At 45.6% G+C, this 27,695-nt stretch overlaps 1 protein-coding gene across 2 annotated transcripts in view; it reads right to left on the bottom strand.

Moving 5' to 3' along the window:
- Positions 1-8,381: 8,381 nt before the first annotated feature.
- The window catches only part of LOC135559038 (kinesin-1 heavy chain-like), a 30,309-nt gene continuing 10,995 nt past the window's right edge, over positions 8,382-27,695 (bottom strand). Inside the window, exons 2-25 of one of the 2 annotated variants that reach the window (XM_064993357.1) lie at positions 27,026-27,113; positions 26,638-26,816; positions 26,302-26,350; positions 24,864-24,919; positions 24,476-24,563; positions 23,672-23,796; positions 23,098-23,202; positions 22,678-22,823; positions 22,386-22,534; positions 21,671-21,858; positions 21,141-21,209; positions 20,820-21,026; positions 19,329-19,472; positions 18,313-18,501; positions 17,731-17,848; positions 17,526-17,581; positions 14,511-14,620; positions 13,815-13,916; positions 13,576-13,636; positions 13,192-13,368; positions 12,866-13,082; positions 12,412-12,547; positions 10,312-10,349; positions 8,382-9,168 (exon numbers count right to left, since the gene is read on the bottom strand). In XM_064993357.1, coding sequence (XP_064849429.1) covers positions 10,337-10,349; positions 12,412-12,547; positions 12,866-13,082; positions 13,192-13,368; positions 13,576-13,636; positions 13,815-13,916; positions 14,511-14,620; positions 17,526-17,581; positions 17,731-17,848; positions 18,313-18,501; positions 19,329-19,472; positions 20,820-21,026; positions 21,141-21,209; positions 21,671-21,858; positions 22,386-22,534; positions 22,678-22,823; positions 23,098-23,202; positions 23,672-23,796; positions 24,476-24,563; positions 24,864-24,919; positions 26,302-26,350; positions 26,638-26,816; positions 27,026-27,113 — 2,772 coding nt within the window. In that variant the 3' untranslated portion in view covers positions 8,382-9,168; positions 10,312-10,336. The remainder of the gene's footprint in view (positions 9,169-10,311; positions 10,350-12,411; positions 12,548-12,865; positions 13,083-13,191; positions 13,369-13,575; positions 13,637-13,814; positions 13,917-14,510; positions 14,621-17,525; positions 17,582-17,730; positions 17,849-18,312; positions 18,502-19,328; positions 19,473-20,819; positions 21,027-21,140; positions 21,210-21,670; positions 21,859-22,385; positions 22,535-22,677; positions 22,824-23,097; positions 23,203-23,671; positions 23,797-24,475; positions 24,564-24,863; positions 24,920-26,301; positions 26,351-26,637; positions 26,817-27,025; positions 27,114-27,695) is intronic. The other variant, XM_064993358.1, reaches the window with a different exon arrangement.

The raw sequence follows: 27,695 nt of genomic DNA on the forward strand, positions 1-27,695 counted from the left end.
GTTCCCGCTGGTGCTCGCTCCCGCTTTTGCCTGCCTGCAAACTTCACTACCACTCAAGACAGCCCGCAACCTTTTTTCGAGGGAGAGAGCGGTGATGGGGTACTGCCACCTTGTGGCGGAAGGGAAAACGTCTCCAAACACCTGTAGTCGCAGCCTGGTCTCATAGACTAGACGTAACATAGTCATTTAAAAATCCGGGACACTCAAATTAATATATGTTAGCTTTGGTATGGTTATGTAAGACAGATGGTTACTTAAGGCAAAAACAAAAGTAGGCTGGCTCGGCGTTTAGCCTAAAGGTTGAAAGTTTGAATCAAATGTTTTATTTTATTGAACCTTTATTTAACTAGGCAAGTCAGTTAAGGTCAAATTCTTATTTACAATGACTCCCTACCAAAAGGCCTCCTGCGGGGACGGGGGCCTGGGATTAAACAATAATAATACATTAAAAATAAATATAGCACAAAACCCACATCACAACAAGAGAGACAACACAACACTACATAAAGAGACCTAAAACAACAACATAGCATGGCAGAAACATGACAGCACAGCATGGTAGCAACACAACATAACATGGTAACAGCACAAAACATGGTACAAACATTATTGAGCACAGTCAACAGCACAAATGTCAAGAAGGTAGACAACAATACATCACACACAGCAGCCACAGCTGTCAGTATAAGTGTCCATGATTGAGTCTTTGAATGTAAAGATTGAGATTAAACTGTCCAGTTTGAGTGTTTGTTGCAGTTCGTTCCAGTCGCTAGCTGCAGCGAACTGAAAAGAGGAGCGATCCAGGGATGTGTGTGCTTTGGGGACCTTTAACAGAATGTGACTGGCAGAACAGGAGTTGTATGTGGAGGATGAGGGCTGCAGTAGATATTTCAAAGAGGGTGGAGTGAGGTCTAAGAGGGTTTTATAAATAAGCATCAACCAATGGGTCTTGCGACGGGTATACAGAGATGACCAGTTTACAGAGGAGTATAGAGTGTAGTGATGTGTCCTATAAGGAGCATTGGTGGCAAATCTGATGGCCGAATGGTAAAGAATTTCTAACCGCTCGAGAGCACCCTTACCTGCCGATCTATAAATGATGTCTCCGTAATCTAGCATGGGTAGGATGGTCTTCTGAATCAGGGTTAGTTTGGCAGCTGGGGTGAGGGAAAGAGGAGCGATTACGATAGAGGAAACCAAGTCTAGATTTAACTTTAGCCTGCAGCTTTGATATGTGCTGAGAGAAGGACAGTGCGCCGTCCAGCCATACTCCCAAGTACTTGAATGAGGTGACTACCTCAAGCGCTAAACCCTAAGAGGTAGTAATAACACCTGTGGGAAGAGGGGCATTCTTCTTACCAAACCACATGACCTTTGTTTTGGACGTGTTCAGAACAAGGTTAAGGGTAGAGAAAGCTTGTTGGACATTAAGAAAGCTTTGTTGTAGAGCATTTAACACAACATCCGGGGAGGGGCCAGCTGAGTATAAGACTGTATCATCTGCATATAAATGGATGAGAGAGCTTCCTACTGCCTGAGCTATGTTGTTGATGCCTTTCACCCAGGACAACGGAATGGATCCCAGCCATCCACCCAAAAAAACGACTTCGTAAAAGAGGGAAACGAAGCAGTCTTCTGGTCAGACTCCGGAGACGGGCACATCGTGCACCACTCCCTAGTATACTTCTCGCCAATGTCCAGTCTCTTGACAACAAGGTTGATGAAATCCGAGCAAGGGTAGCATTCCAGAGGGACATCAGAGACTAACGTTCTTTGCTTCACGGAAACATGGCTCACTGGAGAGACGCTATCGGAGTCAGTGCAGCCAGCTGATTTCTCCACGCATCGCGCAGACAGAAACAAACATCTTTCTGGTAAGAAGAGGGGCGGGGGCGTATGCCTTATGGCTAACGAGACGTGGTGTGATCACAAAAACATACAGGAACTCAAATCCTTCTGTTTACCTGATTTAGAATTCCTCACAATCAAATGTCGACCGCATTATCTACCAAGGGAATTCTCTTCGATTATAATCACAGCCGTATATATTCCCCCCCAAGCAGACACATCAATGGCTCTGAACAAACTTTATTTGACTCTTTGCAAACTGGAATCCATACATCCTGAGGCTGCATTCATTGTAGCTAAGGATTTTAACAAGGCTAATCTGAAAACAAGACTCCCTAAATTGTATCAGTATATCGATTGCGCAACAAGGGCTGGAAAAACCTTGGATCATTGCTATTCTAACTTCCGCGACGCATATAAGGCCCTGCCCCGCCCTCCTTTCGGAAAAGCTGACCACGACTCCATTTTGTTGATCCCTGCCTACAGACAGAAACTAAAACAAGAAGCTCCCATGCTGAGGTCTGTCCAACGCTGGTCCGACCAATCTGATTCCACACTCCAAGACTGCTTCCATCACGTGGACTGGGATATGTTTCGTATTGCCTCAGACAACAACATTGACGAATACGCTGATTCGGTGGGCGAGTTCATTAGAACGTGCGTTGAAGATGTCGTTCCCATAGCAACGATTAAAACATTCCCTAACCAGAAACCGTGGATTAATGGCAGCATTCGCGTGAAATTGAAAGCGCAAACCACTGCTTTTAAATCAGGGCAAGGTGACCGGAAACATGACCGAATACAAACAGTGCAGCTATTCCCTCCGCAAGGCAATCAAACAAGCTAATCGTCAGTATAGAGACAAAGTAGAATCTCAATTCAACAGCTCAGACACAAGAGGTATGTGGCAGGGTCTACAGTCAATCACGGTTACATAAAGAAAACCAGCCCCGTCACGGACCAGGATGTCTTGCTCCCAGGCAGACTAAATAACTTTTTTGCCCGCTTTGAAGACAATACAGTGCCACCGACACGGCCTGCAATGAAAACATGCGGACTCTCCTTCACTGCAGCCGAGGTGAGTAAAACATTTAAACGTGTTAACCCTCGCAAGGCTGCAGGCCCAGACGGCATCCCCAGCCGCGCCCTCAGAGCATGCGTAGACCAGCTGTGTTTACGGACATATTCAATCAATCCCTATCCCAGTCTGCTGTTCCCACATGCTTCAAAAGGGCCACCATTTTTCCTGTTCCCAAGAAAGCTAAGGTAACTGAGCTAAACGACTACCGCCCCGTAGCACTCACTTCCGTCATCATGAAGTGCTTTGAGAGACTAGTCAAGGACCATATCACCTCCACCCTACCTGACACCCTATAGACCCACTCCAATTTGTTTACCGCCCAAATAGGTCCACAGACGATGCAATCTCAACCACACTGCCCTAACCCATCTGGACAAGAGGAAAACCTATGTGAGAATGCTGTTCATCGACTACAGCTCGGCATTTAACACCATAGTACCCTTCAAGCTCGAGACCCTGGGTCTCGACCCCGCCCTGTGCAACTGGGTACTGGACTTCCTGACGGGCCGCCCCCAGGTGGTGAGGGTAGGCAACAACATCTCCACCCCGCTGATCCTCAACACTGGGGCCCCACAAGGGTGCGTTCTGAGCCCTCTCCTGTACTCCCTGTTCACCCACGACTGCGCGGCCACGCACGCCTCCAACTCAATCATCAAGTTTGCAGACGACACAACAGTGGTAGGCTTGATTACCAACAACGATGAGACTGCCTACATGGAGGAGGTGAGGGCCCTCGGAGTGTGGTGTCAGGAAAATAACCTCACACTCAACGTCAACAAAACTAAGGAGATGATTGTGGACTTCAGGAAACAGCAGAGGGAACACCCCCCTATCCACATCGATGGAACAGTAGTGGAGAGGGTAGTAAGTTTTAAGTTCCTCGGCATACACATCACAGACAAACTGAATTGGTCCACCCACACAGACAGCATCGTGAAGAAGGCGCAGCAGCGCCTCTTCAACCTCAGGAGGCTGAAGAAATTCAGCTTGTCACCAAAAGCACTCACAAACTTCTACAGATGCACAATCGAGAGCATCCTGGCGGGCTGTATCACCGCCTGGTACGGCAACTGCTCCGCCCACAACCGTAAGGCTCTCCAGAGGGTAGTGAGGTCTGCACAACGCATCACCGGGGGCAAACTACCTGCCCGCCAGGACACATACACCACCCGATGTTACAGGAAGGCCATAAAGATCATCAAGGACAACAACCACCCGAGCCACTGCCTGTTCACCCCGCTATCATCCAGAAGGCGAGGTCAGTACAGGTGCATCAAAGCTGGGACCGAGAGACTGAAAAACAGCTTCTATCTCAAGGCCATCAGACTGTTAAACAGCCACCACTAACATTGAGTGGCTGCTGCCAACACACTGACTCAACTCCAGCCACTTTAATAATGGAAATTGATGGGAAATTATGTAAAATATCACTAGCCACTTTAAACAATGCTACCTAATATAATGTTTACATACCCTACATTATTCATCTCATATGTATACGTATATACTGTACTCTATATCATATACTGCATCTTTATGTAATACATGTATCACTAGCCACTTTAACTATGCCACTTTGTTTACATATGTATATACTGTACTCGATACCATCTACTGTATCTTGCCTATACTGCTCTGTACCATCACTCATTCATATATCTTTATGTACATATTCTTTATCCCCTTACACTTGTGTCTATAAGGTCGTAGTTTTTGAATTGTTAGCTAGATTACTTGTTGGTTATTACTGCATTGTCGGAACTAGAAGCACAAGCATTTCGCTAGACTCGCATTAACATCTACTAACCATGTGTATGTGACAAATAAAATTTGATTTGATTTGATTACTCCTTAGCCAGCCCACAAGAATGGGGTGGTCGACCGTATCAAAAGCTTTGGCCAAGTCAATAAAAATACCAGCACAATATTGCTTAGACTCAAGGGCAATGGTGACATCAGTGAAGACCTATAAGGTTGCAGTGACACATTCATAACCTGAGCCGGAAACCAGATTGCATACCAGAGAGAATACTATAGACATCAAGAAAGCCAGTCAGTTGATTATTGACATGTTTTTCCATGACTTTTGATAAACAGGGCAAAATAGAAATAGGCCTATAACAGTTAGGATCAGCTTGATCTCTTCTCTAAATAAAAGGACGAACTGTGGCTGCCTTCCAAGCAATGGGAAGGCTTGGCGATGATAGGGACAGCAACCTTAAAGAAGAAAGGGTGTAAACCTTCTGACCCAGATGTTTTTTAGGGTTCAAGTTTAAAAGGGGCTCCTTTAGCTCCTCAGAATCAATAACTGCCTGCAGGGAGAAACTTTGTAGCGGGACAGGGGGAAAAGAGGGAGAAGCATCAGGGCGGGTCGCATTAGAAGGGGTGGGAGATGAGGAAATGTTGGACAGGCAAGGAGGCATGGCTGAGTCAAATAGGAGTCCAGACTTAATGAAGTAGTGATTAAAGAGCTCAGCCATGTCCATGTCAGTAACAACCAAGCCATCAACTTTAAGGGACATGGACAGCTGTGAGGAGGAGGGTTTATTCTCCAGGTCTTTAACCGTTTTCCAGAACTTCTTGGGGTTAGACACACAGAGAGAGAACTGCTCCTTAAAGTAACTAACTTTGGCAACAGACAACTTTACAATTTTAGATCATTAGCAACTTTAACTACTTACTACTTTTTAGCTACTTTGCAACTACTTAGCATGTTAGCTAACCCTTTCCCTAAACCTTGTAGCTCGCCCTTCCCCTAACAGTAACGCTAACCTTAACCTATAGCCTAGCTAACGTTAGCCACCTAGCTAGAATTCGTAACATATTGTACGTTTGGAAAATTCGTAACACATTGTAAGCTTTGCACATTCCTTACATATAATACAAAATGAGTGATGGACATCAACAAATTATTACATACCGTTCGAAACACAAAATATCATACTAAATGGGTGTACAGAATAACATGAAATGCTCTGAAACCAGGTTGGTGGTCACTGCAGTAATGTCAAGTATGGCTACAGCACTCATAAAGCTGCTGTATGCAGTACTGTTCACACAGTAAATCAGATCTCAATATTTATTGCCGGATTCTTTTCATTTTCACATGCAAGAATACATTTTGACACTGTATCTATCTATCAAGGTTACACCCCATTACAACTGGAATTCTCAGTGGTATGAACAATATAACAAAGATGGTATAATGCAAAATTGGCAACGTCCGGTTACTTTGATCATTTTCAATATCAGACACAATAGAATCTAGAGCACCTCCACAGGGGCGTCTCCAGTGGGGGTGCAGGGCATTGCCCTCCCAAAAGGTATTGTTTGCCAGCCCAAATTACTACGCTTGAGTCATGTTAAACACTTGAGTCCTATTACCTCAGAAATAGCCAACAAATTTCTATCTGCCCACCCAGAAATATCATCCTAGAACTTGCCATGCACTCCATAAGAAAGTTTGAATGAGACCGAATGAGTCGAGCACTGAATTAGACTGACACCAGGTAGGTTTTTCTCAGAATTATTTAATCACACATACATTTACATCATGCAGTCAATCCAAAATGGTGATATCATTCAACCTCTTCCCCAGGTCGCTATGGTTCCGTCCCAAATGGCACCCTATTCCCTATGCAGTCAAAAGTAGTGCACTACATAAGGAATAGGGTGTCATTTGGGAGGTGCCCTAGGAATGAACCAGTACCTTTTTCCATTGATGGAATCCTTATCTGTCAATTAGAAATTTAAGTAACTATTACACAGTAATAAAGTGGCTACGCTTTTCTTTAGAATCAATGCAAACAAATGAATTTGGTAAAACATCATGGACAAATGGTTGTTGATCTTTTTCTGTACTTCCCCATTTCATATCCATTAACTTGATGGAGTACAGTGGAACCCTGGCAGGTAAGGGTACGATGCACTTTGAAGACCACGTTGCAAAGTGTTTACTGTTCTAAAGGTTACAAAGATGAAAACTTGACACACATTGTCCTGTCAAAGGTATAGGCTACCTACCTCTCCCAAACTAGCCTCTAATAGCAGAAAGTATGGTTTACCATAGGTTGGAGTGTTTTCTAACCCTGTTTAAGGTTTAAACTTTACATTAAGTGCCATCTTATCTGTCAATTTTATGTCAAATCCTTCCAAAAACAACAAAAGTTCATAACATAAAACCCAACACCTTGCTGTGGCTGCAGACTATTAAAGACTCAACCCTGGTCACACCTAACAGTATATCATTGGTATATAATATTGTACTCACAAGATGTCAGTGTTTTTGTTTCATGCTGGCCTACAATCACAGCAACAGCAAATGCTTCAGAATTTACACAAAATGACATTAAAAACAAGGGTTGGAGAGACATTTTACTCTCACAGGAAAAATAATTGAAGGGGATTCGGGAAGAAAACAACAAACGCAAGACAAGAAGTGTCAAATGTATAAAATCCTTGGCTCCTGATTACAACTTCGATCATTAATAAACCACTTCCCAAGATGCACTGCTTTGGGAAAGGCAGAGTCTGAAACAGCACCGTAGTCACTATGTCGTCTTGACCAGGGCCCACAGGGCTGGGCCATTACGGACACAGACTAGTTTACCAGCAGACTGAACCCGACCAATCCCCTTCCTAGCCAAAGGCCCCCTGCTCATCTAACTGGCTGATCAGTGGCAAGGGCGAGCCAATCAAACACTGCCATCCAACATTCCAACCAATACAGATCAGATATGCTGGTCAAGCTATAGAACAGTGAGACAACTACACCAATCCACAATAATATTACATGTGCACTTGACCTGACTTAATGAAAAGAGGGCGGATTTTGGAAAAGTCAGAGCCTGCCTTATATCGATTCCCAATATCCATTTAAACAGAGCCCCCCCCCCTAAATGCATTTACTCCACACGTCTTGACATTACTGGTGGTGGGGGGTGGGGGCACAGAAAGGAGCCTATTGATCAAAGTACTATAAACAGTTAAGTTTCAAATAAAATGTTAAAACAACCACCAGCCAATGGTTTGTTCAGAGGAGGTCAGGACAAAAATGGTGAGTGGATGAGAGGACCAGCGTGTGTGTGCCATCTATGTGCGCCAATGGCCAGATAGATACATAACATCCAACCCGTTGAAGAAGTAAAGACATTTGGGACGCAGGCATGAAAGCTTGTCCTGATCAGACTCCCCTTTCCTTCTCATATCCGTTTAATGGAGTCACCGCGCCAGCACTTTATCTTCCTTACAGTAAAAACAATGGCCAGATAGATACATAACATCCAACCCGTTGAAGAAGTAAAGACATTTGGGACGCAGGCATGAAAGCTTGTCCTGATCAGACTCCCCTTTCCTTCTCATATCCGTTTAATGGAGTCACCGCGCCAGCACTTTATCTTCCTTACAGTAAAAACAATGGCCAGATAGATAAATAACATTTGAAGAATAAAGACATTTGGGACGCAGGCATGAAAGCTTGTCCTGATCAGACTCCTCTTTCCTTCTCATATCCGTTTAATGGAGTCACCGCGCCAGCACTTTATCTTCCTTACAGTAAAAACAATGGCCTCTGTAATTAAATCAATCTGAACTGGAATCACACCTCTTAAGGAAGCATGTGCCATATTACATATGTACAACAGGACAGTAGTGCTCAAAATGACATCCATTTCGGTTCAAACCTTTCAAGAAGCTTGTCAAATCTATTGATAGAAAGAAGTGTGGTACAACCATTATAATAATAATAATGTACAAGAGATTAGCCTTCGAATGTTTGTGGTATCAGGGATCAACATTTATATTTACTGTGTTTCAGTCACATTTTCTTATTTTCTCATCTCTTTTGAAATCCCGGTTAGCGTACATTCACATTGGCACAGTGCAGACCAAACCTTAAGACATCAGAGATGACGACAAACTGTGCCACGAAAAACAAAGCTACACATTCAAGTCAAATGTAGTTCATTGCGCAAAGACTGCCCTCTGCAGTTGATGGGCGTCTTGTTGTTTTTTTTGTTTTGTATATTAAATTCATTTCGCTGTTGTTGTTTGTTCCGGAGAGAAGAAACATGAAGGTAGGTGGATCTGTACAGGGCAGGAATATGTATTTATATTAAAACTCCTCCCTCTCTCTAATATATAGCCTGCAGGAAGCCAATGGCTGTAATGGAATGACAGGTTGCCAGGGTGATATCCATCTGCATCTTCTGTGATGTCATGTCCCCTCCCATCTTCAAATGCTTCAAATGTGAGAGGAGAAGAGGAAGAGATCGAGAGGAAAGTTGGGGAGGAACGGAATAGAGGGAAGTTGGGGAGGAACGGAATAGAGGGAAGTTGGGGAGGAACGGAATAGAGGGAAGTTGGGGAGGAACGGAATAGAGGAAAGTTGGGGAGGAAAGGAATAGAGGAAAGTTGGGGAGGAAAGGAAAAGAGGGAAGTTGGGGAAGAAAGGAAAAGAGGGAAGTTGGGGAGGAAAGGAAAAGAGGGAAGTTGGGGAAGAGAGGAAGAGGGAAGTTGGGGAAGAGAGGAATAGAGGAAAGTTGGGGAGGAAAGGAATAGAGGAAATTTGGGGAGGAAAGGAATAGAGGAAATTTGGGGAGGAAAGGAATAGAGGAAAGTTGGGGAGGAAAGGAATAGAGGAAAGTTGGGGAGGAAAGGAATAGAGGAAAGTTGGGGAGGAAAGGAATAGAGGAAAGTTGGGGAGGAAAGGAATAGAGGAAAGTTGGGGAGGAAAGGAATAGAGGAAAGTTGGGGAGGAAAGGAAAAGAGGGAAGTTGGGGAGGAAAGGAAAAGAGGGAAGTTGGGGAAGAGAGGAAAAGAGGGAAGTTGGGGAAGAGAGGAAAAGAGGGAAGTTGGGGAAGAGAGGAAAAGAGGAGGTAGAGAGAGAGAGGGAAGTTGGGGAAGAGAGGAAAAGAGGGAAGTTGGTCAGAGAGGAAAAGAGAAGGTAGGGAGTAGAGAGAGAGAGGGAAGGTAGGGAGAGAAAGAGAGGGGGGGCTGTTAGTCTTACAAGACATGGGTGACGTCTACCAACACAAAATGTTACTGGCATCTCCCAAGAGAGAAATAATCTGGCATGTTAGATGTACATGTGGTAATAAGATTTTAGAAAACATTAGCAGGGGTTAGCAAAACCAAACATGACTCATATCAGAGGGTCCATGCTAGCCACCAGAAAAGTCAAGGCCATTCAACCACACAGGAGTGTTCTTCAGAGCGCTACTATTTAGAATCTGTTAACACAGGTCAATCACAGGAGAAAATTGACCCATTAAAAACTCCCAAGCCCTGTGGTTAGCTGCCTCTCAAACAGGCCCATTCATACTAAGCGTGTTATGGGCATCGTCTTTGCCTCCTCCGGCCATAGAGGTACCGGTCAGTCTCACCTGTGTATCAGATCCGGCCTCTACTCTAGCCATCTGACCTATGTGGTATGGAGGGGGGCATCAGAATTACTACACTGCATTCACTATAATATATACACTCAGTTGCCAGTTTATTAGGTACACCATCCCGTTCTAAAAAGAATGGTTTGCTCCTACAAACAGTGAGTTATGTGGCTGTGGCTTGCTATATAAAGACGAAAGACAGGCATTCAGTTACTGTTCAATTGAATGTTCAAATGAGCAAAACATGTGATCTGAGCTACTTTGAGCGTGGTAAGATCGTCGGTGCCAGGGGCGCGGTTTTATTATCTCAGAAACGTCCGGCCTCCTGTGCTTTTCACAGTGTCTGGGGTTTAACCAAAATGGTGTAACAAACAAACATCCAGTCAGCCGCAGTCTTTTCGGCGAAAGCAGCTTGTTGATGAGAGGTCGAAGGACAACGGCAAGAACCGAGCAAGCTAACAGGCAGGCCACAAACAGGCAGATAACTGCGCAGTACAACAGTGGTGTGCAGAACGGCATCTGGGAACGCACCATTCGTTGGATGGGCTAATGCAGCAGACGACCACACCGGGTTCCAGTCCTATCAGCTAAAAACAACAAGAAGCGGCTCCGGTGGGCATCACCAACACTGGACAACTGAGGAGTGGAAAGACATGGCCTGGTCCAATGAATCCCAGTTCCTGTTGGGTCATGCTGACGGCAGGGTCAGGATTTGGTGTAAGCAGCATGACTCCTTGGCCCCATCCTGCCTGGTGTCAACGGTACAGGCTGGTGGCGGTGGTGTCCTGGTGTCAACGGTACAGGCTGGTGGCGGTGGTGTCCTGGTGTCAACGGTACAGGCTGGTGGCGGTGGTGTCCTGGTGTCAGGCTGGTGGCGGTGGTGTCCGGTACAGGCTGGTGGCGGTGGTGTCCTGGTGTCAACGGTACAGGCTGGTGGCGGTGGTGTCCTGGTGTCAAGGCTGGTGGCGGTGGTGTCCGGTACAGGCTGGTGGCGGTGGTGTCCTGGTGTCAACGGTACAGGCTGGTGGCGGTGGTGTCCTGGTGTCAACGGTACAGGCTGATGGTGGTGGTGTCCTGGTGTCAACGGTACAGGCTGGTGGCGGTGGTGTCCTGGTGTCAACGGTACAGGCTGGTGGCGGTGGTGTCCTGGTGTCAACGGTACAGGCTGGTGGCGGTGGTGTCCTGGTGTCAACGGTACAGGCTGGTGGCGGTGGTGTCCTGGTGTCAACGGTACAGGCTGGTGGCGGTGGTGTCCTGGTGTCAACGGTACAGGCTGGTGGCGGTGGTGTCCTGGTGTCAACGGTACAGGCTGGTGGCGGTGGTGTCCTGGTGTCAACGGTACAGGCTGATGGTGGTGGTGTCCTGGTGTCAACGGTACAGGCTGGTGGTGGTGGTGTCCTGGTGTCAACGGTACAGGCTGGTGGTGGTGGTGTCCTGGTGTCAACGGTACAGGCTGGTGGCGGTGGTGTCCTGGTGTCAACGGTACAGGCTGGTGGCGGTGGTGTCCTGGTGTCAACGGTACAGGCTGGTGGCGGTGGTGTCCTGGTGTCAACGGTACAGGCTGGTGGCGGTGGTGTCCTGGTGTCAACGGTACAGGCTGGTGGTGGTGGTGTCCTGGTGTCAACGGTACAGGCTGGTAGTGGTTGTTGTGTAATATTGTTGGGAATGTTTTCCTGGCACACATTAGGTCCCTTGACACCAATTCAGAAATGGTTCAACACCCCAAAGAATTCAGGCTGTTCTGGAGGGGGGGGCCGACCTGGTACTAGATGGGTGTACCTAATAAACTGGCCACTGTGTGTATATGCCATATAAAATACACTTTTATCCAACGCAACTTGCAGTAGTGCTTGCATACATTTTTGTATGGGGGGCAGCGGTGGGACACAAACCCACGATCCTGGCATTGATTGCAAGCACCATGGTCTACCAACTGAACCACACAGGCCCTGAACACATTACTACAATGCATCAACTCTTTTAGATATATGGGAGAAGTCGAAATGATCCCCATGTTGGGAGTTATGGATCAAACTTGTGTTTCTCATCATATTCTACAGTATATTTTTCCCATTGAGGCAGTAGTCAGTCACTCACTTCTTGTCTGGCTTCATGCCTCCTCCTCCCCTGATGGCCACGGCCTGGCTGTTCTGGTAGAAACCCCCTCCGCCGCGGTTCATGTTGGGGTGGGTGGGGGACGCCACTGGAGGCTGGCCAGGACGAATGGGTTTGGCTGTGGAGGGGGGGCAGAGGAACACAACAGTTAAGGAACGGCATGCATTTATGTACTGAATAACGTTTGTGTTCAACGTTCTAGGATCACGTTTATTAAGCCATTTGTAGGTATTGGAATACATATATTGCAATGTGTTTTGTATGAGCTCAAAAACAATAAAAACATAAGTCACACACAAGGCAGCCAATGTAAAAGCAGTACACAAAAATATATACTAGAGGAACTCAGTTTAGGAATGGCATCCATTAATGTACTGGATATCCAACCATACATTAACCACCAGGATTACAGCATGCAGTGTGTAGCTTCCCTCACCGATCTGAGCAGAGTGGCCCCTCCTGGCCATGTTCTTAGCCCTGACGGCCTCTTTGATGCGGTCCACCTCTTGCTGGTAGCGTTTGCGGTCGCGTGCGGCGTTCTCTTTGGCCTCCTTCAGCGCCGACTCCAGGGCCTTGACCCGCTCCGCCGTAGCACGCAGACGCTTCTCCAGTTTAGGAAGCTCACAGCGCAGGTCTGCATTATCACGCACCAGCTGAGAGGGAGAGAGAGGTTTGACACATTAGCCATCTCCAAAAGCACTAGAGTTGGTATGATTTCAGTGTGTTTGGGTCTAATTGTTGGTTTCACAGCTGAGAACATACCTGTTTGTGAACCTTGGTAAGCTGCTCCAGGTTGTTCTCCAGAAAGGAGATCTTCTGTTTCTGAGCTGTGCTGCCTCCTGTGTCATCAGAGTCCATCTCAGCACTCTTCTTCACTCGGGTAGCCAGGTCCTGGACAAACAGCTTCCTCAGGTTGTGCAGGGTCTGGAGCTCCTTGGCCTGGCGGAGTAGGGGAAGTGTTAGGTTAAAGGGGAATGGAAACACTCACCCAAATTACCCTGCTTTTTTTTGCAATTATTATTCATAGAAAGGCATAAAGATTCATGAAAAGAAAGAAGTTTGACTATAAAGGTTCATTCAAATGTACCTTTTAACTGCCCTTTAAGGGGGAAACCGAAGAGCTGTTGTTATCTGTAGTCTACTCACCACAGTCTCCTCCAGTCCCTTCAGGTCCTGTCTGGCCTGCTCTCTCCTGTCCTGCATCACCCTGCACAGCACAACACACGGACGCGTTAGCCACAGCTTGACCGCAGTAACACTGGACAAGTATAGTGCTAATCTAAGCTGAACAGAAGTGATAGCTTCTATAATGAGCATGTCATGTGGGCACTCGGGAGCAACATCAGTGTGTATATGCCACAGCGATCACATATTCTGTATCGTACGTTAGCTCGTGAAGTTTGCGGCTCTTCTCCTGGTCGGTAGACTTGAGTTTATCGTGTTCCACCCTGAGACGCTCCTGTTCCAGCATGATCTCCTGGTTGAGACTGGAACAAATCAAATCATATATTTGTCACATGCGCCGAAAACAACAGGTGTACAACCTTCATGTGAAATGCTTACTTAGAAGCCCTTACCAACAATGCAGAGTAAGAAATATTTGGTAAATAAACTAAAGTTTAAAAAGTTACACAATAAAATAAGAATAACGAGTCTATATACAGGGGGTACCGGTACCGAGTCAATGTGCGGATGTACAGGTTAGTGGAGGTAATTGACGTCATATGTCCATGTAGGCAGGGGTAATATGACAATACATAGATAATAAACAGTGAGTAGCAGCAGTTTAAAAAGGGGGTCAATACAAATAGTCAAGGTAGCCATTTGTGGTGGCTTGGGGTTAGAAGCTGTCAAGAAGCCTTTTGGAGAACAGTCTATGATTTGGGTGGCCGGAGTCTTTGACCATTTTTAGGGCCTTCCTCTGACACCGCCTGGTATAGAGGTCCTGAATGGCAGGAAGCTTGGCCCCGGTGTAACACCCTAGCCCTGGAGACAGGAGACATTGTAGTTGCCTCCCAAGTGGGACATAATCACAGTAAACAGTGGACAATGTGTACATGGGGGTGTGTTTAGTCTCTTACTCCTGCAGTTCAGTGATGTGGTGCGCCTTCTTGTCCAGCTCATCTCTCAGACTGCTGATCTGTTTCTGATGGGTCTCACGGTGACCAGCGATCTGCTTCTCTACAGCCTCCTGGGGATGACACACAAAAGGACACCAATCAACATCCGTAACATATAGTAGGCAGTCGGACAAGTCTGGACTAGTCGTACCAAGAGGACACCAGTCAACATCCGTAACATATAGTAGGCAGTCGGACAAGTCTGGACTAGTCGTACCAAGAGGACACCAGTCAACATCCGTAACATATAGTAGGCAGTCGGACAAGTCTGGACTAGTCGTACCAAGAGGACACCAATCAACATCCGTAACATATAGTAGGCAGTCGGACAAGTCTGGACTAGTCGTACCAAGAGGACACCAATCAACATCCGTAACATATAGTAGGCAGTCGGACAAGTCTGGACTAGTCTACCAAGAGGACACCAATCAACATCCGTAACATATAGTAGGCAGTCGGACAAGTACCAAGAGGACACCAATCAACAGTAACATATAGTAGGCAGTCGGACAAGTCTGGACTAGTCGTACCAAGAGGTCACCAGTCAACATCCGTAACATATAGTAGGCAGTCGGACAAGTCTGGACTAGTCGTACCAAGAGGTCACCAGTCAACATCCGTAACATATAGTAGGCAGTCGGACAAGTCTGGACTAACATCGTAACCAAGAGGTCACCAGTCAACATCCGTAACATATAGTAGGCAGTCGGACAAGTCTGGACTAGTCGTACCAAGAGGTCACCAGTCAACATCCGTAACATATAGTAGGCAGTCGGACAAGTCTGGACTAGTCGTACCAAGAGGACACCAATCAACATCCGTAACATATAGTAGGCATGCGGACAAGCCTGGACTAGTCGTACCAAGAGGACACCAATCAACATCCGTAACATATCATAGTAGGCAGGCGGACAAGTCTGGACTAGTCGTACCAAGAGGACACCAATCAACATCCGTAACATATAGTAGGCAGTCTGACAAGTCTGGACTAGTCCGACCAAGAGGACACCAATCAACATCCGTAACATATAGTAGGCAGTCGGACAAGTCTGGACTAGTCGTACCAAGAGGACACCAATCAACATCCGTAACATATAGTAGGCAGTCGGACAAGTCTGGACTAGTCGTACCAAGAGGACACCAATCAACATCCGTAACATATAGTAGGCAGTCGGACAAGTCTGGACTAGTCGTACCAAGAGGACACCAATCAACATCCGTAACATATAGTAGGCAGTCGGACAAGTCTGGACTAGTCGTACCAAGAGGACACCAATCAACATCCGTAACATATAGTAGGCAGTCGGACAAGTCTGGACTAGTCGTACCAAGAGGACACCAGTCAACATCCGTAACATATAGTAGGCAGTCGGACAAGTCTGGACTAGTCGTACCAAGAGGACACCAATCAACATCCGTAACATATAGTAGGCAGTCGGACAAGTCTGGACTAGTCGTACCAAGAGGACACCAATCAACATCCGTAACATATAGTAGGCAGTCGGACAAGTCTGGACTAGTCGTACCAAGAGGACACCAATCAACATCCGTAACATATAGTAGGCAGTCGGACAAGTCTGGACTAGTCGTACCAAGAGGACACCAATCAACATCCGTAACATATAGTAGGCAGTCGGACAAGTCTGGACTAGTACCAAGAGGACACCAATCAACATCCGTAACATATAGTAGGCAGTCGGACAAGTCTGGACCAACCAAGAGGACACCAATCAACATCCGTAACATATAGTAGGCAGTCGGACAAGTCTGGACTAGTCGTACCAAGAGGACACCAATCAACATCCGTAACATATAGTAGGCAGTCGGACAAGTCTGGACTAGTCGTACCAAGAGGACACCAATCAACATCCGTAACATATAGTAGGCAGTCGGACAAGTCTGGACTAGTCGTACCAAGAGGACACCAATCAACATCCGTAACATATAGTAGGCAGTCGGACAAGTCTGGACTAGTCGTACCAAGAGGACACCAATCAACATCCGTAACATATAGTAGGCAGTCGGACAAGTCTGGACTAGTCGTACCAAGGACACCAGTCAACATCCGTAACATATAGTAGGCAGTCGGACAAGTCTGGACTAATCGTACCAAGAGGACACCAATCAACATCCGTAACATATAGTAGGCAGTCGGACAAGTCTGGACTAGTCGTACCAAGAGGACACCAATCAACATCCGTAACATATAGTAGGCAGTCGGACAAGTCTGGACTAGTCGTACCAAGGACACCAGTCAACATCCGTAACATATATTAGGCAGTCGGACAAGTCTGGACTAGTCGTACCAAGAGGACACCAGTCAACATCCGTAACATATAGTAGGCAGTCGGACAAGTCTGGACTAGTCGTACCAAGAGGACACCAGTCAACATCCGTAACATATAGTAGGCAGTCGGACAAGTCTGGACTAGTCGTACCAAGAGGACACCAATCAACATCCGTAACATATAGTAGGCAGTCGGACAAGTCAGGACTAGTCGTACCAAGAGGACACCAATCAACATCCGTAACATATAGTAGGCAGTCGGACAAGTCTGGACTAGTCGTACCAAGAGGACACCAATCAACCTTATCATCTGGAATACATCATGACTTCTGGGTCTGCGTCCCAACTGGTACCCTATTCCCTATTTAGTGCACTACTTTTACCCAGAGCCTGGTCAAAAGTAGCAGACTAAACTCCACGGTGAGGGGGGTTTCTGATGAACTCCACCAACGACGTGGAGCTGAGACCAGGCTCTGTGGAATCAAGCTCCGACTACTCAATTCCCCGGAGGTCAATACTTTATGAAGCCTGGTCTCGGTTCCACGCCGTTGGTGGAGTTCATCAGAAACCTCCATGGAGTGGAGTTTAGTCAACTAGGTCAAAAGTAGTGCACTATTTGGTTCACACCACTGATCTGAAATTGAATTTGGTGTAGAAGGCAGCCCTGTGGGATGGAGAAGATATCGTACCTTGACTTCATTGGCTGATTGGATCTCGTTCTCCTTCTCCATGGCGGTGACTTTCTCTGCAAAAGGGAAACATTTGTCACTAGGTGGCACTAAAGGCCTTAAATCTGTTTTAGAGATGTTTATATGCAATGTATTCCATTATGTGTTATCAGTGCATAGAGAGTAGCTGTAGCAGTGTGTGTGTGTGTGTGTGTGTGTGTGGTACCCTGGGCACTGATCTTGACCAGTTCTTCGTTCAGAGAGTCAACATTCTCCTCCAGCTGTCTCTTCTTCTGCTCCACGTTCTGAAGGTACTCTGTCAGGGACTTGATCTTAGCCTCGTGCTGCATGGGGGGGGGAGATGGAGAATGTTAATTACACAAACACATGGGGTTTATCTGGATTAAATAGCTACTGATTCTTTAGCAGGTCTCAGTTTGATTACTGTGTTCATGGGAGGAACAGGAAAGAGTAAGCCTGATCCCAGATCTGTTTGTGCTTTGCCTACTCCACTGTCATTGCCAAGCCAAACATCAGTGGAAGATTAGGTTGCTGAGAGTGATTATGGTATGGTGTTATGGCCAATTCAATTTAAATTCAGTCAATTCAGGAAGGGAATTGCATTAGAATTGGACTTTGTTTACTTCCTGAATTAACTGAATTTAAATGGAATTGAGCGCAACCCTGATAGTGGCAGATTGAGGCTGTTGTGGAGTGTGTGGATCTAGAACTATGATGAGAGAAGCGGGCTAATACCCATAGAGATCATTTAATAATACACTTTCTATATGTAACGATATGTTAATACCTGTTGGATCCTTAGCTGACAGGCGGCCAGCTCCTTGTCGTTCTCGTCCATCTTCTTGTTGCTCTCTGACTGGGTGCTCTCCAGCTGTTTGCTGCGTTTCACCATGGTCTTCACCTCCGACTTCATCTTACTGATGTACAGGCGAGCCACCGTAAAGTCCTCATCTATCAGACCACTGCCGTCGTGTTGCTAGGGGTGAGGGAGGTGAGTGAGAAACAGAGAGAGAGAGGAGTCGGAGTAGTGTTATGATTTTATTCAGGTTGGCCCTGTCCGGGGGTGTCGTTGGACGGGGCCACATTGTCTCCCAGCCCCTCCTGTCTCAGCCTCCAGTATTTATGCTGCAGTAGTTTGTGTCGGGGGGCTAGGGACAGTGTTATATCTGGAGTATTTCTCCTGTCTTATCTGGTGTCCTGTGTGAATTTAAGTATACTCCTTCTAATTCTCTCTCCCTCTCTTCCTGGAGGACAAGAGCTCTGGGACCATGCCTCGGGACTACCGACTGGCCTGATGACTCCTGGCTGTCCCCAGTCCCCCTGGTCGTGCTGCTGCTCCTATTTCAACTGTTCTGCCTGCGGCTATGGAACCCTGACCTGTTCACCAGACGTGCTACCTAGTCCCGGACCTGCTGTTTTCGACTCTCTCTCTCTACCGCACCTGCTGTCTCTAACTGTGAATGCTCGGCTATGAAAAGCCAACTGACATTTACTCCTGAGGTGCTGACCTGTTGCACCCTCTACAACCACTGTGATTTTATTATTTGAGGACTGGCCACTCCTCAGAGCCTGGTTCCTCTCTAGGTTTCTGCTTTTCTAGGGAGTTTTTCCTAGCCACCGTGCTTCTACATCTGCATTGCTTGCTGTTTGGGGTTTTAGGCTGGGGTTCTGTATCGCACTTCGTGACATCGGCTGATGTAAAGTGAGTGATTTGAGAAAATGACATTAAACATTTCCTTCAGTTGCCAACAAAATAATGCCAATCTTTGGAGTGTCATGTGGTGATGTGTCATGTCCTTTTACCTTGATCTCGGTGCTGCCCACGGCGATGCCAATCTCTGCCAGGTCTTTCAGTAGTGATGACATCATCTCAGAGACCCTCTTCTTCTGGTGGTTGCTCATGTCCTTCAGTTTCTGCAGCTCAGAGTCAATGGACGTCAGGACGCTCTGGAGAGAGAAAGAGAAAAACCTCTTGACATGAATATTTCCTAAATATTAGGGGCAAAAAAGGGCCATGACTGACATACAGTAGCAGTCAAAAGTTTGGACACACCTACTCATTCAAGGGTTTTTCTTTATTTTTACTATTTTCTACATTGCAGAATAATAGTGAAGACATCACAACTATGAAATAACACATAGGGAATCATGTAGTAACCAAAAAAATGTTAAACAAATCAAAATATATTGACAATATAATATACTATATTGAATTCTAAATAAATCACAGACAGTGTCACCAACAAGGCACCATCACACCTCCTCTTCCATGCTTCACGGTGGGAACCACACATGCAGAGATCATCCATTCACCTACTCTGCGTCTCACAAAGCCCCGGCGGATGGAACCAAAAATCTCAAATTCTCATCAGACCAAAGGACAGATTTCCACCAGCCTAATGTCCATTGCTCGTGTTTTTGGCCCAAGCAAGTCTCTTCTTATTATTGGTATCCTTTAGTAGTGGTTTCTTTGCAGAAATTAGACTGTGAAGGCCTGATTCACGTAGTCTCCTCTGAATAGTTCATGTTGAGATGTGTCTGTTACTTGTGAACTCTGTGAAACATTTATTTGTGCTGCAATTTCTGAGGCTGGTAACTCTAATGTACTTATCCTCTGCAGCAGAGGTAACTGTGGGTCTTCATTTCCTGTGGTGGTCCTCATGAGCCAGTTTCATCACAGCACTTGATGGCTTTTGCAACCGCGCATTTTCCAGATTGACTGACCTTCATGTCTAAAAGCAATGATGGATTGTCGTTTCTCTTTGCTTATTTGAGCTGTTCTTTTACCAAATAAGGCTATCTTCTGTATACCTCCCCTACCTTGTCACAACACAACTGGCTCAAACGCATTAAGAAGGAAAGAAATTCCACAAATCAACTTTTAACACCTATTGATTGAAATACATTCCAGGTGACTACCTCATGAAACTGGTTGAGAAAATGCCAAGAGTGTGCAAAGCTGTCATCAAGGCAAAGGGTGGCTAAAATCAAAAATATATTTGGATTTGTTTAACACTTTTTTGGTTACTACATGATTCCATGTGTTATTTAATAGTTTTGATGTCTTCACTATTATGCTACAATGGAGAAAGTAGTCAAAATAAAGAAAAACCCTGGAATGAGTAGGTGTGTCCAAACTTTTGACTGGTAATGTATTTAAAATATTATAAGAATATATCGAAGTGACCAGGAAAAAATTACATGCAGATCCTAGAAAGCATCACAATGAATCAGACAGAGAGAGAGAGAGACAGGTCTCTTCATGAGCAGGGACAATGAGGGACATTGTCTCACCGATTTCTGGTTGAGCTCATCGCTGACCATGTCAAACTCCTTGGTCTTGTCCTCGACCTCCTGGCTCTTCTGGTCATAGTTAACAGCCAGCTCCTCCAATGCTTGCAGAACCTCCTTCACCTCATCCTTGGAAGCCTCGTTCTCAGCCTGCAGGCGGTTTAGCTCTGACTGCAGGTTATCGTGGTCGCGCCGAGACGACGCCAGTAGCTACAAATACAAACACGTTTTGAATCCATTTTATGATTCAACCCATGGGGCTCTGGTTAAAAGTACTGCACTATATAGGGAAAAGGGTGCCATTTGGGAAACAGACAAACTCACCTCCTCCTGGTCCAACATCTGCTGCTTGAGCTTCTCCGCCAGCTGGCTCTGCTGGTTGATCTCATCATCCTGGACACACAGATAGAGGACATGGTTAGCATCACACATTTAAAACAGGACTCAAACTGGAAGTGTCTACATTTTGGCCTGAGTTTGAGCATTGTCTCCCTTCAAAATGAAGTGGTGAACAGGAGAGGCCATGGCCATGTTTCTGAGAGAAGACTGCTGCAAATAACCTCAGAGCCTGCTCCCGCTCAAGCACAGTACCCTCTCTGAATTCAACCATTGACTGTTCCACGCTGTGGTCTCTATGACCACAGGGCGGCTGGCTGTTCTGTTCCTACAGGACTGGAGGTTCTGTGACCGGTTTCACCCTTGAGTTGGAACGAGGGTGCAATTGGCCCATAATGGAGATAGCCGTCAACGGCCCTGCCCGTGCTGTCACAGAAGCGGTCATTGCAAAGATGAAAGATGAGCTTAGACACACACACACACACACACAAACACGACCTGTGGCAGGTCTCTCTCACCTTATCATCCAGCTGCTTATAGAGCTTGGCCAGCCCCACCTCACACGAGTCCTTCTCAGCGTCAGTCAGACGGAGCTGGGGCATGTTGGGGGTAGAGGCAGGCTTGTCGTTGGGCACATTGTCCAGGGCCAGCACCTCAGCTTGAGCCTTCTCCTTGTCAAACTGCTCGTCCACCGGCACGCTCTCCCCTGCAGCGGGCAGCGTGGTGACACAGAAAGATCAGACAGGAGTAGGATGAAGTTGCTTCTAGAAGCTGACCTTCAGTCAGTTTTGCATTTTCCCCACTAATGGTTAAGGTTAGGATTGGTGGAGGGAAAGCTGATCCTAGATCTATACCTAGGGAAAACTTTACCCCAGAGAGGTCATGGTCATTGGTGTCGTGTTCGGGAGGGAGGATTATTTGAATAATCTACAATGAATACATGCTTTGGATGAAGCTGGAGGGGGGTGGAGTCTTTCCCCTCAGTGCAGATGGTTCCCAGTGAATGATGCAGCCACTCAGCTAAAATGAGACCATGATGTGAAGAGTGGGGCCCAAACCTCGATGCGTCCCAAATGATGCCCTATTCACTATATAGTGCACTACTTTTGACCAGAGCCCTATGGGCTGTCAATGGTATCAATGTTTTGTAGGCCCTGGTCAAAAGTAGTGCACTTCATAGGTAATAGGATGCCATATGGGACTCAGCGCAGGTGAATGTCCTGTCCTCCTCACCGTTCCTCCAGCGGTTGAGCTCATTCTCCAGCCAGGTGATGGTGTTCCTCAAGGCCTTGCCCTTCTCCTTCTCCCTCTCGTACTTCTTCTTCCACTGTTCTGCCGTCAGCTCCACGTTCACACACACAGTGTTCTTAATGGTCTTCGCTCTGGGAACATCACAAACAGGACCAAGGCTTTACACCCTATTCTAATTCAACAGCCCTGAATAGCTCACTAAAGTATCAACAGTGGACTACTGAAAAGATCGTTTTGAGTGAACTGTCCTTTAAGAGCTAGTGAGCGGGCACACCTCTGACCGAACATGAGAGTGGACTTGGTCTCCGACTCGTTGTAGGCGGAGGGGGAGGCGCAGATGACAATGGTGGTCCTACAGTTCCCCCCCAAAGAATCCTGAAGGATTCTGGTCATTTTACTGTCTCTGTATGGGATATAACCCTGAAACAAAGCAGACCAAACAAACAAAGACAATTCATTAAGAGAAACAACAATAGAATTGCCTCCAGGTTGTGAAATTCTGAGCAAAGAAACAATACAAACCAATCTATGATTAAAACAAAAGGTGTAGAATTAGACAAGTTTGAATCAGCTTGAACCAAAACCTTGCCTTGAGGTACATGTAGAAGTCTTTAAGAGATGAAAGTACGCGTCTTTGCACTGAACGAACACGAACCGCCAGTCATAATATCCGTCATAGTAGAGAAGTACTCACAGACCCTTCGGCCAGGGCTGAAATGACATTGCCCAGTGATGACAGAGACTTGTTGATGTTCTTGGCCTCATCCAACACGGCACCCTCTGCTCCCGTCTTGCTGACCTGGGAGGAAAGAGACAGACCTTCTGGTAAGATGGAGGACTTGAACAGTGACACTTTCTTTGCAACAGAGTCCTTAAGAGGTCTTGATAGTATATTATCACGGGTCAAGCATGTGGTCTGAATGACATTAACCTAACGATGTTAATCAGTTCTGATATCAGTTCTGATAATAACAACATTAGGGACCGGGAAAAGACAGATGGGCTATGTGCATTTGCTCAGAGATGGAAATCTTTTTTCCATTTCTACCATGTAGTAGAGAGGACTAAGTGTGAGAGAGCGAGAGAGAGAGAGCAAGCGAGCGAGACTGCTCTTGCCAGTATACCTTTATTAAGATTACATAACGGTATCTCCCTCAGCCGTCATCAGAACACGAAAGAGCAGTGTTCAGGTTTCTCTCCCCTAATATCATTGTTTATTCCCACGCCCCTGCAACAAGCTAACTCAGACGTGCGAAGGCTTTTCCAACCTTTTCACTTCCAGCCAAGTCGACGAGGTAGAGCTTTCCGCTGAGTTTCTGCTCGGTAGCAGTGTTCTCCTGCTTCACGTTGATCTGGAAGATACTGTGACTTCTGGAGCTGTGCTCATTCATATCTACAGCAAGACAACACATCTGGGATCAGCACTGAACAGGCATTTATATGGCACCCCATTCCCTACATAGACCAGAAACCTCAAAAGTAGTGCACTATAAAGGGAATGAATATACACTACAGACAGAGTGTATGATCATGTAGTATGTGGCACACTGTTTCTTATGGTATACAGTAGTTTGATTTGATGGATGAGTCGGTTACGGTAACCAGAGCTCTGACACATGCGTGAGAATAGCCTGGATGCTAGATCTGTTTGTGCTCTCTTGCCAACTACTTTATGGAATTGTCATGCCATGTTTGACGTGGCGATGCGTGACGAGTCGTTAAGAGAGCAGAAATGGATCTGGGACCAGGGTAGTGTGAGAAACCATTGAGCACCATTTCTTAAATCAGAACAAAAAGAAAATCAAACTCAATGACCTATTGAGGTGTATCAGGTAACATTACAGACAGAGGAACCATTTCGGCAAAGAATATGGCATTGAAATGGACACACAAGATAAGTGAGGCTCGGGGTTGGTGCTTAGGGATGCGTCCCATAAGGTACTCTATTCCCTTTATAGTGCACTACTTTTGACCAGGGCCCATACCAGAGCCCTATGGGGATTGATCAAAAGTAGTGCACTATAAAGGGAATAGGGCGCCATTTGGGACGTAGATTTGGTGCGGTCTCTTACTTGTAACTGCTACGTGTCGGTTAGATTTTCCTTCGTCGATGGTGTCCATGACTTCCTCTGGGCTGCAGACAAACCTCTCAGTGCATCCCTGTGGGCAAAAAAAACAAAACAATGATGTGACACTGGGCCATCTGATAAATTCTAAATATAATAACATAATAATAACAATAATAAATGCCATTTCAACAAATGCTTTTATTCAGAACGACTTGCACTAGTGTGTGCGTACATACCTTCAGAGAATGTGTCTCTTCATAGGGAAAAACTACATTAACAAGGTCAGGTGACACCTTCATGTCTTTTGTTATTAGGTGGCTGCGGTCTAACTCTGTGACAGTTGAATGGGCGAGGGACAGTTAGTTCATCCCTGGATTGAATGAAGCCTCACCTTGACATAGGGAACTCTGTTTTTGTCTTCGTGCACCGACAGGTTCGTCTTTGACACTGGAGAAGAGAGAAGGAAACATACATTTCATTATCCTAGTGGTCTCCAACAGGTCGATCGCCAGCTACCAGTTGCTCGCAGCCCACCTACGAGTAGCTCGCCAAACAATTCTAAAAGTATATGCAATATTCACGTGTTCCACCGCAAACTGTCATAAACAAATCTCGCATATTAGCTTAAAAAGCCAAACCTAACACACTATTTGCCAAATCATTTCCAGCCATATTGCCACCGTCTGTCTGTGTGGTGCGCGCGTTTGCCTGTCACTCCGTGTGTAGCCAGTTGATGTGATAACCATCTTGTGTGCAGACAGAAATACTTCCCCAAAACCTTCTCAATTAAATGGTAACTGCAAAGTAGGGTTTACCTGGCAGTAAGTAAACCATTTGTATCTGTTATTTGCAAACCATTTGTATCTGTTATTTGCAAACTTTGCTATGAAATTAGCAGCAGCGTTACTAGACCAGCACATTAGACTGCACATTCCGTACTCGCTAGATGTGCAATTAAAGGGGAATTACACAACAAAAATATTGAAATAGGTTGGTGTTCTTCCAGACCTAAAATAAAATGGTATTCGAATATGATTTAAGCATTGACATGGACTCAGAACATACAATTTCATTGCTTCTCTATGAACAATAATTTTGAGAGTGAAAAACCAATATACAAAAAAATATATACAAAATAATTTGGGTGAAAAAAAACAAAGATTTTATAGGGCCCCCCTTGAGCGCTGTTTATTAACCATTATTTTACTAGGTATATTGACAGAAAACATAGTGCACTACTTTCTCATGTACACTAAGGAGACCCCTGAATTAGCCATTTAAGTATCCTTGACAGCATTTACACAGGCAGACTAATTCTGACTTGTTTGCACTAATTGATATTTTTACCAATCAGATCAGCTTTTTTTGCCAATAATTGGGGGAAAGATTAGAATTGGGCTGCCTGTTTAAATGCAGCCATAGTGTGTGAAGAATCCTCATGCTCAAACTGGGTGGGGAGAATTTACATAATGGCAGATCCAGATACAGCATATTAACGTACCAATATGCAGACAATTTTTTTTCAGTCAAAAAATGAACTGAATATTCATTCCAATATCAATAACAGTTTCACTCTTTTCCTCTTTCAATATGCAAATTTTCATTAATTAGATAAGCTCTACGTAGCCTTTCAACAGATCGTTATGTGAACTAGCCAATTATCCACACTACTGTAGCATGGCCACGAGCCAAAAGGAGAGGCAGGCTATACAACGTGTGTTCCAAATGGCACCCCATTCCCTACGTAGTACACTACTTTTCACCAGAGAGCCTTGGTCAAAAGTAGGGAAACGGGTGCCATTGGGACAGTGGCTATGCCTGGGACATACCATCCAAGAGGTCCCGAATCTTGTCCAAGTAAATTTCAAAATACGAAACCTGGAAGAGAAGAGTCAGCTCTTATTAGCAGAGATCCCACATAGAGAAATCAATAGGTTTTAAAAACCTGTTAAGTGAAGTGATTCTACAGAGTGTCTTTGAACTAGCTGTGGCAATAAAGGTTAGCATGCTGCCTATGGAGAGTAGGAAGAGTTGTTCTAATTGGACAGAACAAATCTGACCAGAAACTATGGGCTCTGACAAAAGTAGTGCACTATCTAGGGAAAAGAGTGCAATTGAGGAGGCAAGCAGGGGGATGTATTTGCAGAGTACTAACCAGTACCTACCTTGATGTGGAACTCCAGGTTCTCGTCCATGGAATAGATGTAGTTAAAGATGTCCTGCACTATCCTGGGGATGATCCCCATTCCATCTGCGTCATGGAGGTTACCCTCCATCGTGTGTGTTTTGCCGGAAGATGTCTGTCCGTATGCAAATATTGTCCCGTTGTACCCCTCCAGAACATCTGAAAGAAGAAGACTACTATATTCATTCGTACAAGAGAGAGATGATGTGTCTTCTGTACTCAACCCCCGTCACAAAAAGAAACCCAATAGACAGCCAGAAGGCAGTAGTCCCTGCAAAGTTACTCCTCTTTCTCCTCAGGTTTGGACACATGAACAAAACACCTACAGTAGGGAGAGTGTTCATAAACAGTGAACGAGGAGAGCTCACCTTTGACGATCTTCTGGGCGCAGGCGTTGTATACTTGCTCCTGTGTCGTATTGGGCTGGAACACTCTGTCAAACTGGAACGGTTTGCTCTGAGAGAGAGAGAGAGCACGAGAGATTAGAGAATGAATTGAACAACTTGTCTGACATTCAATTTATACACAGCTTTAAAGTCAAGATGAAGCCCACATAAAGTGTGCCACAGTAAGGGGCTATGCCATCCAAATGAGTTATCAAAAAGGTATCAATCTGCTCTCACATGCACACCCATGACACACAGCTCTCTTCGACAGAAAACGCTCATTATAATCACCAACAAATGCAACACCCCACCACTCTGTTAAAAACAACGCCATGATCAACTCCACACAGACCAATAAACCCCTGGTGAGCCGCCACGGAATGTTAACCCATGCTACGTCCCAAAAGGCAAGCTGTTACCTAAAGTACCAGGTAAAAGGACACTCATTCCAGGGTTTTTATTTATTTAGACTATTTTCTACATTGTAAAATAATAGTGAAGACATCAAAACAATGAAATACTCATGTAGTAACCAAAAAGTGTTAAACAAATTGCATTTTAGATTTTAGATTCTTCAAAGTAGCCACCCTTTGCCGTGATGATGGCTTTGCACACCATTGGCCTTCTCTCAACCAGCTTCATGAGGTAGTCA

This window comes from Oncorhynchus masou, chromosome 17 (genome assembly GCF_036934945.1).
Source record: "Oncorhynchus masou masou isolate Uvic2021 chromosome 17, UVic_Omas_1.1, whole genome shotgun sequence".
NCBI classification, from domain to species: Eukaryota; Metazoa; Chordata; class Actinopteri; order Salmoniformes; family Salmonidae; genus Oncorhynchus; species Oncorhynchus masou.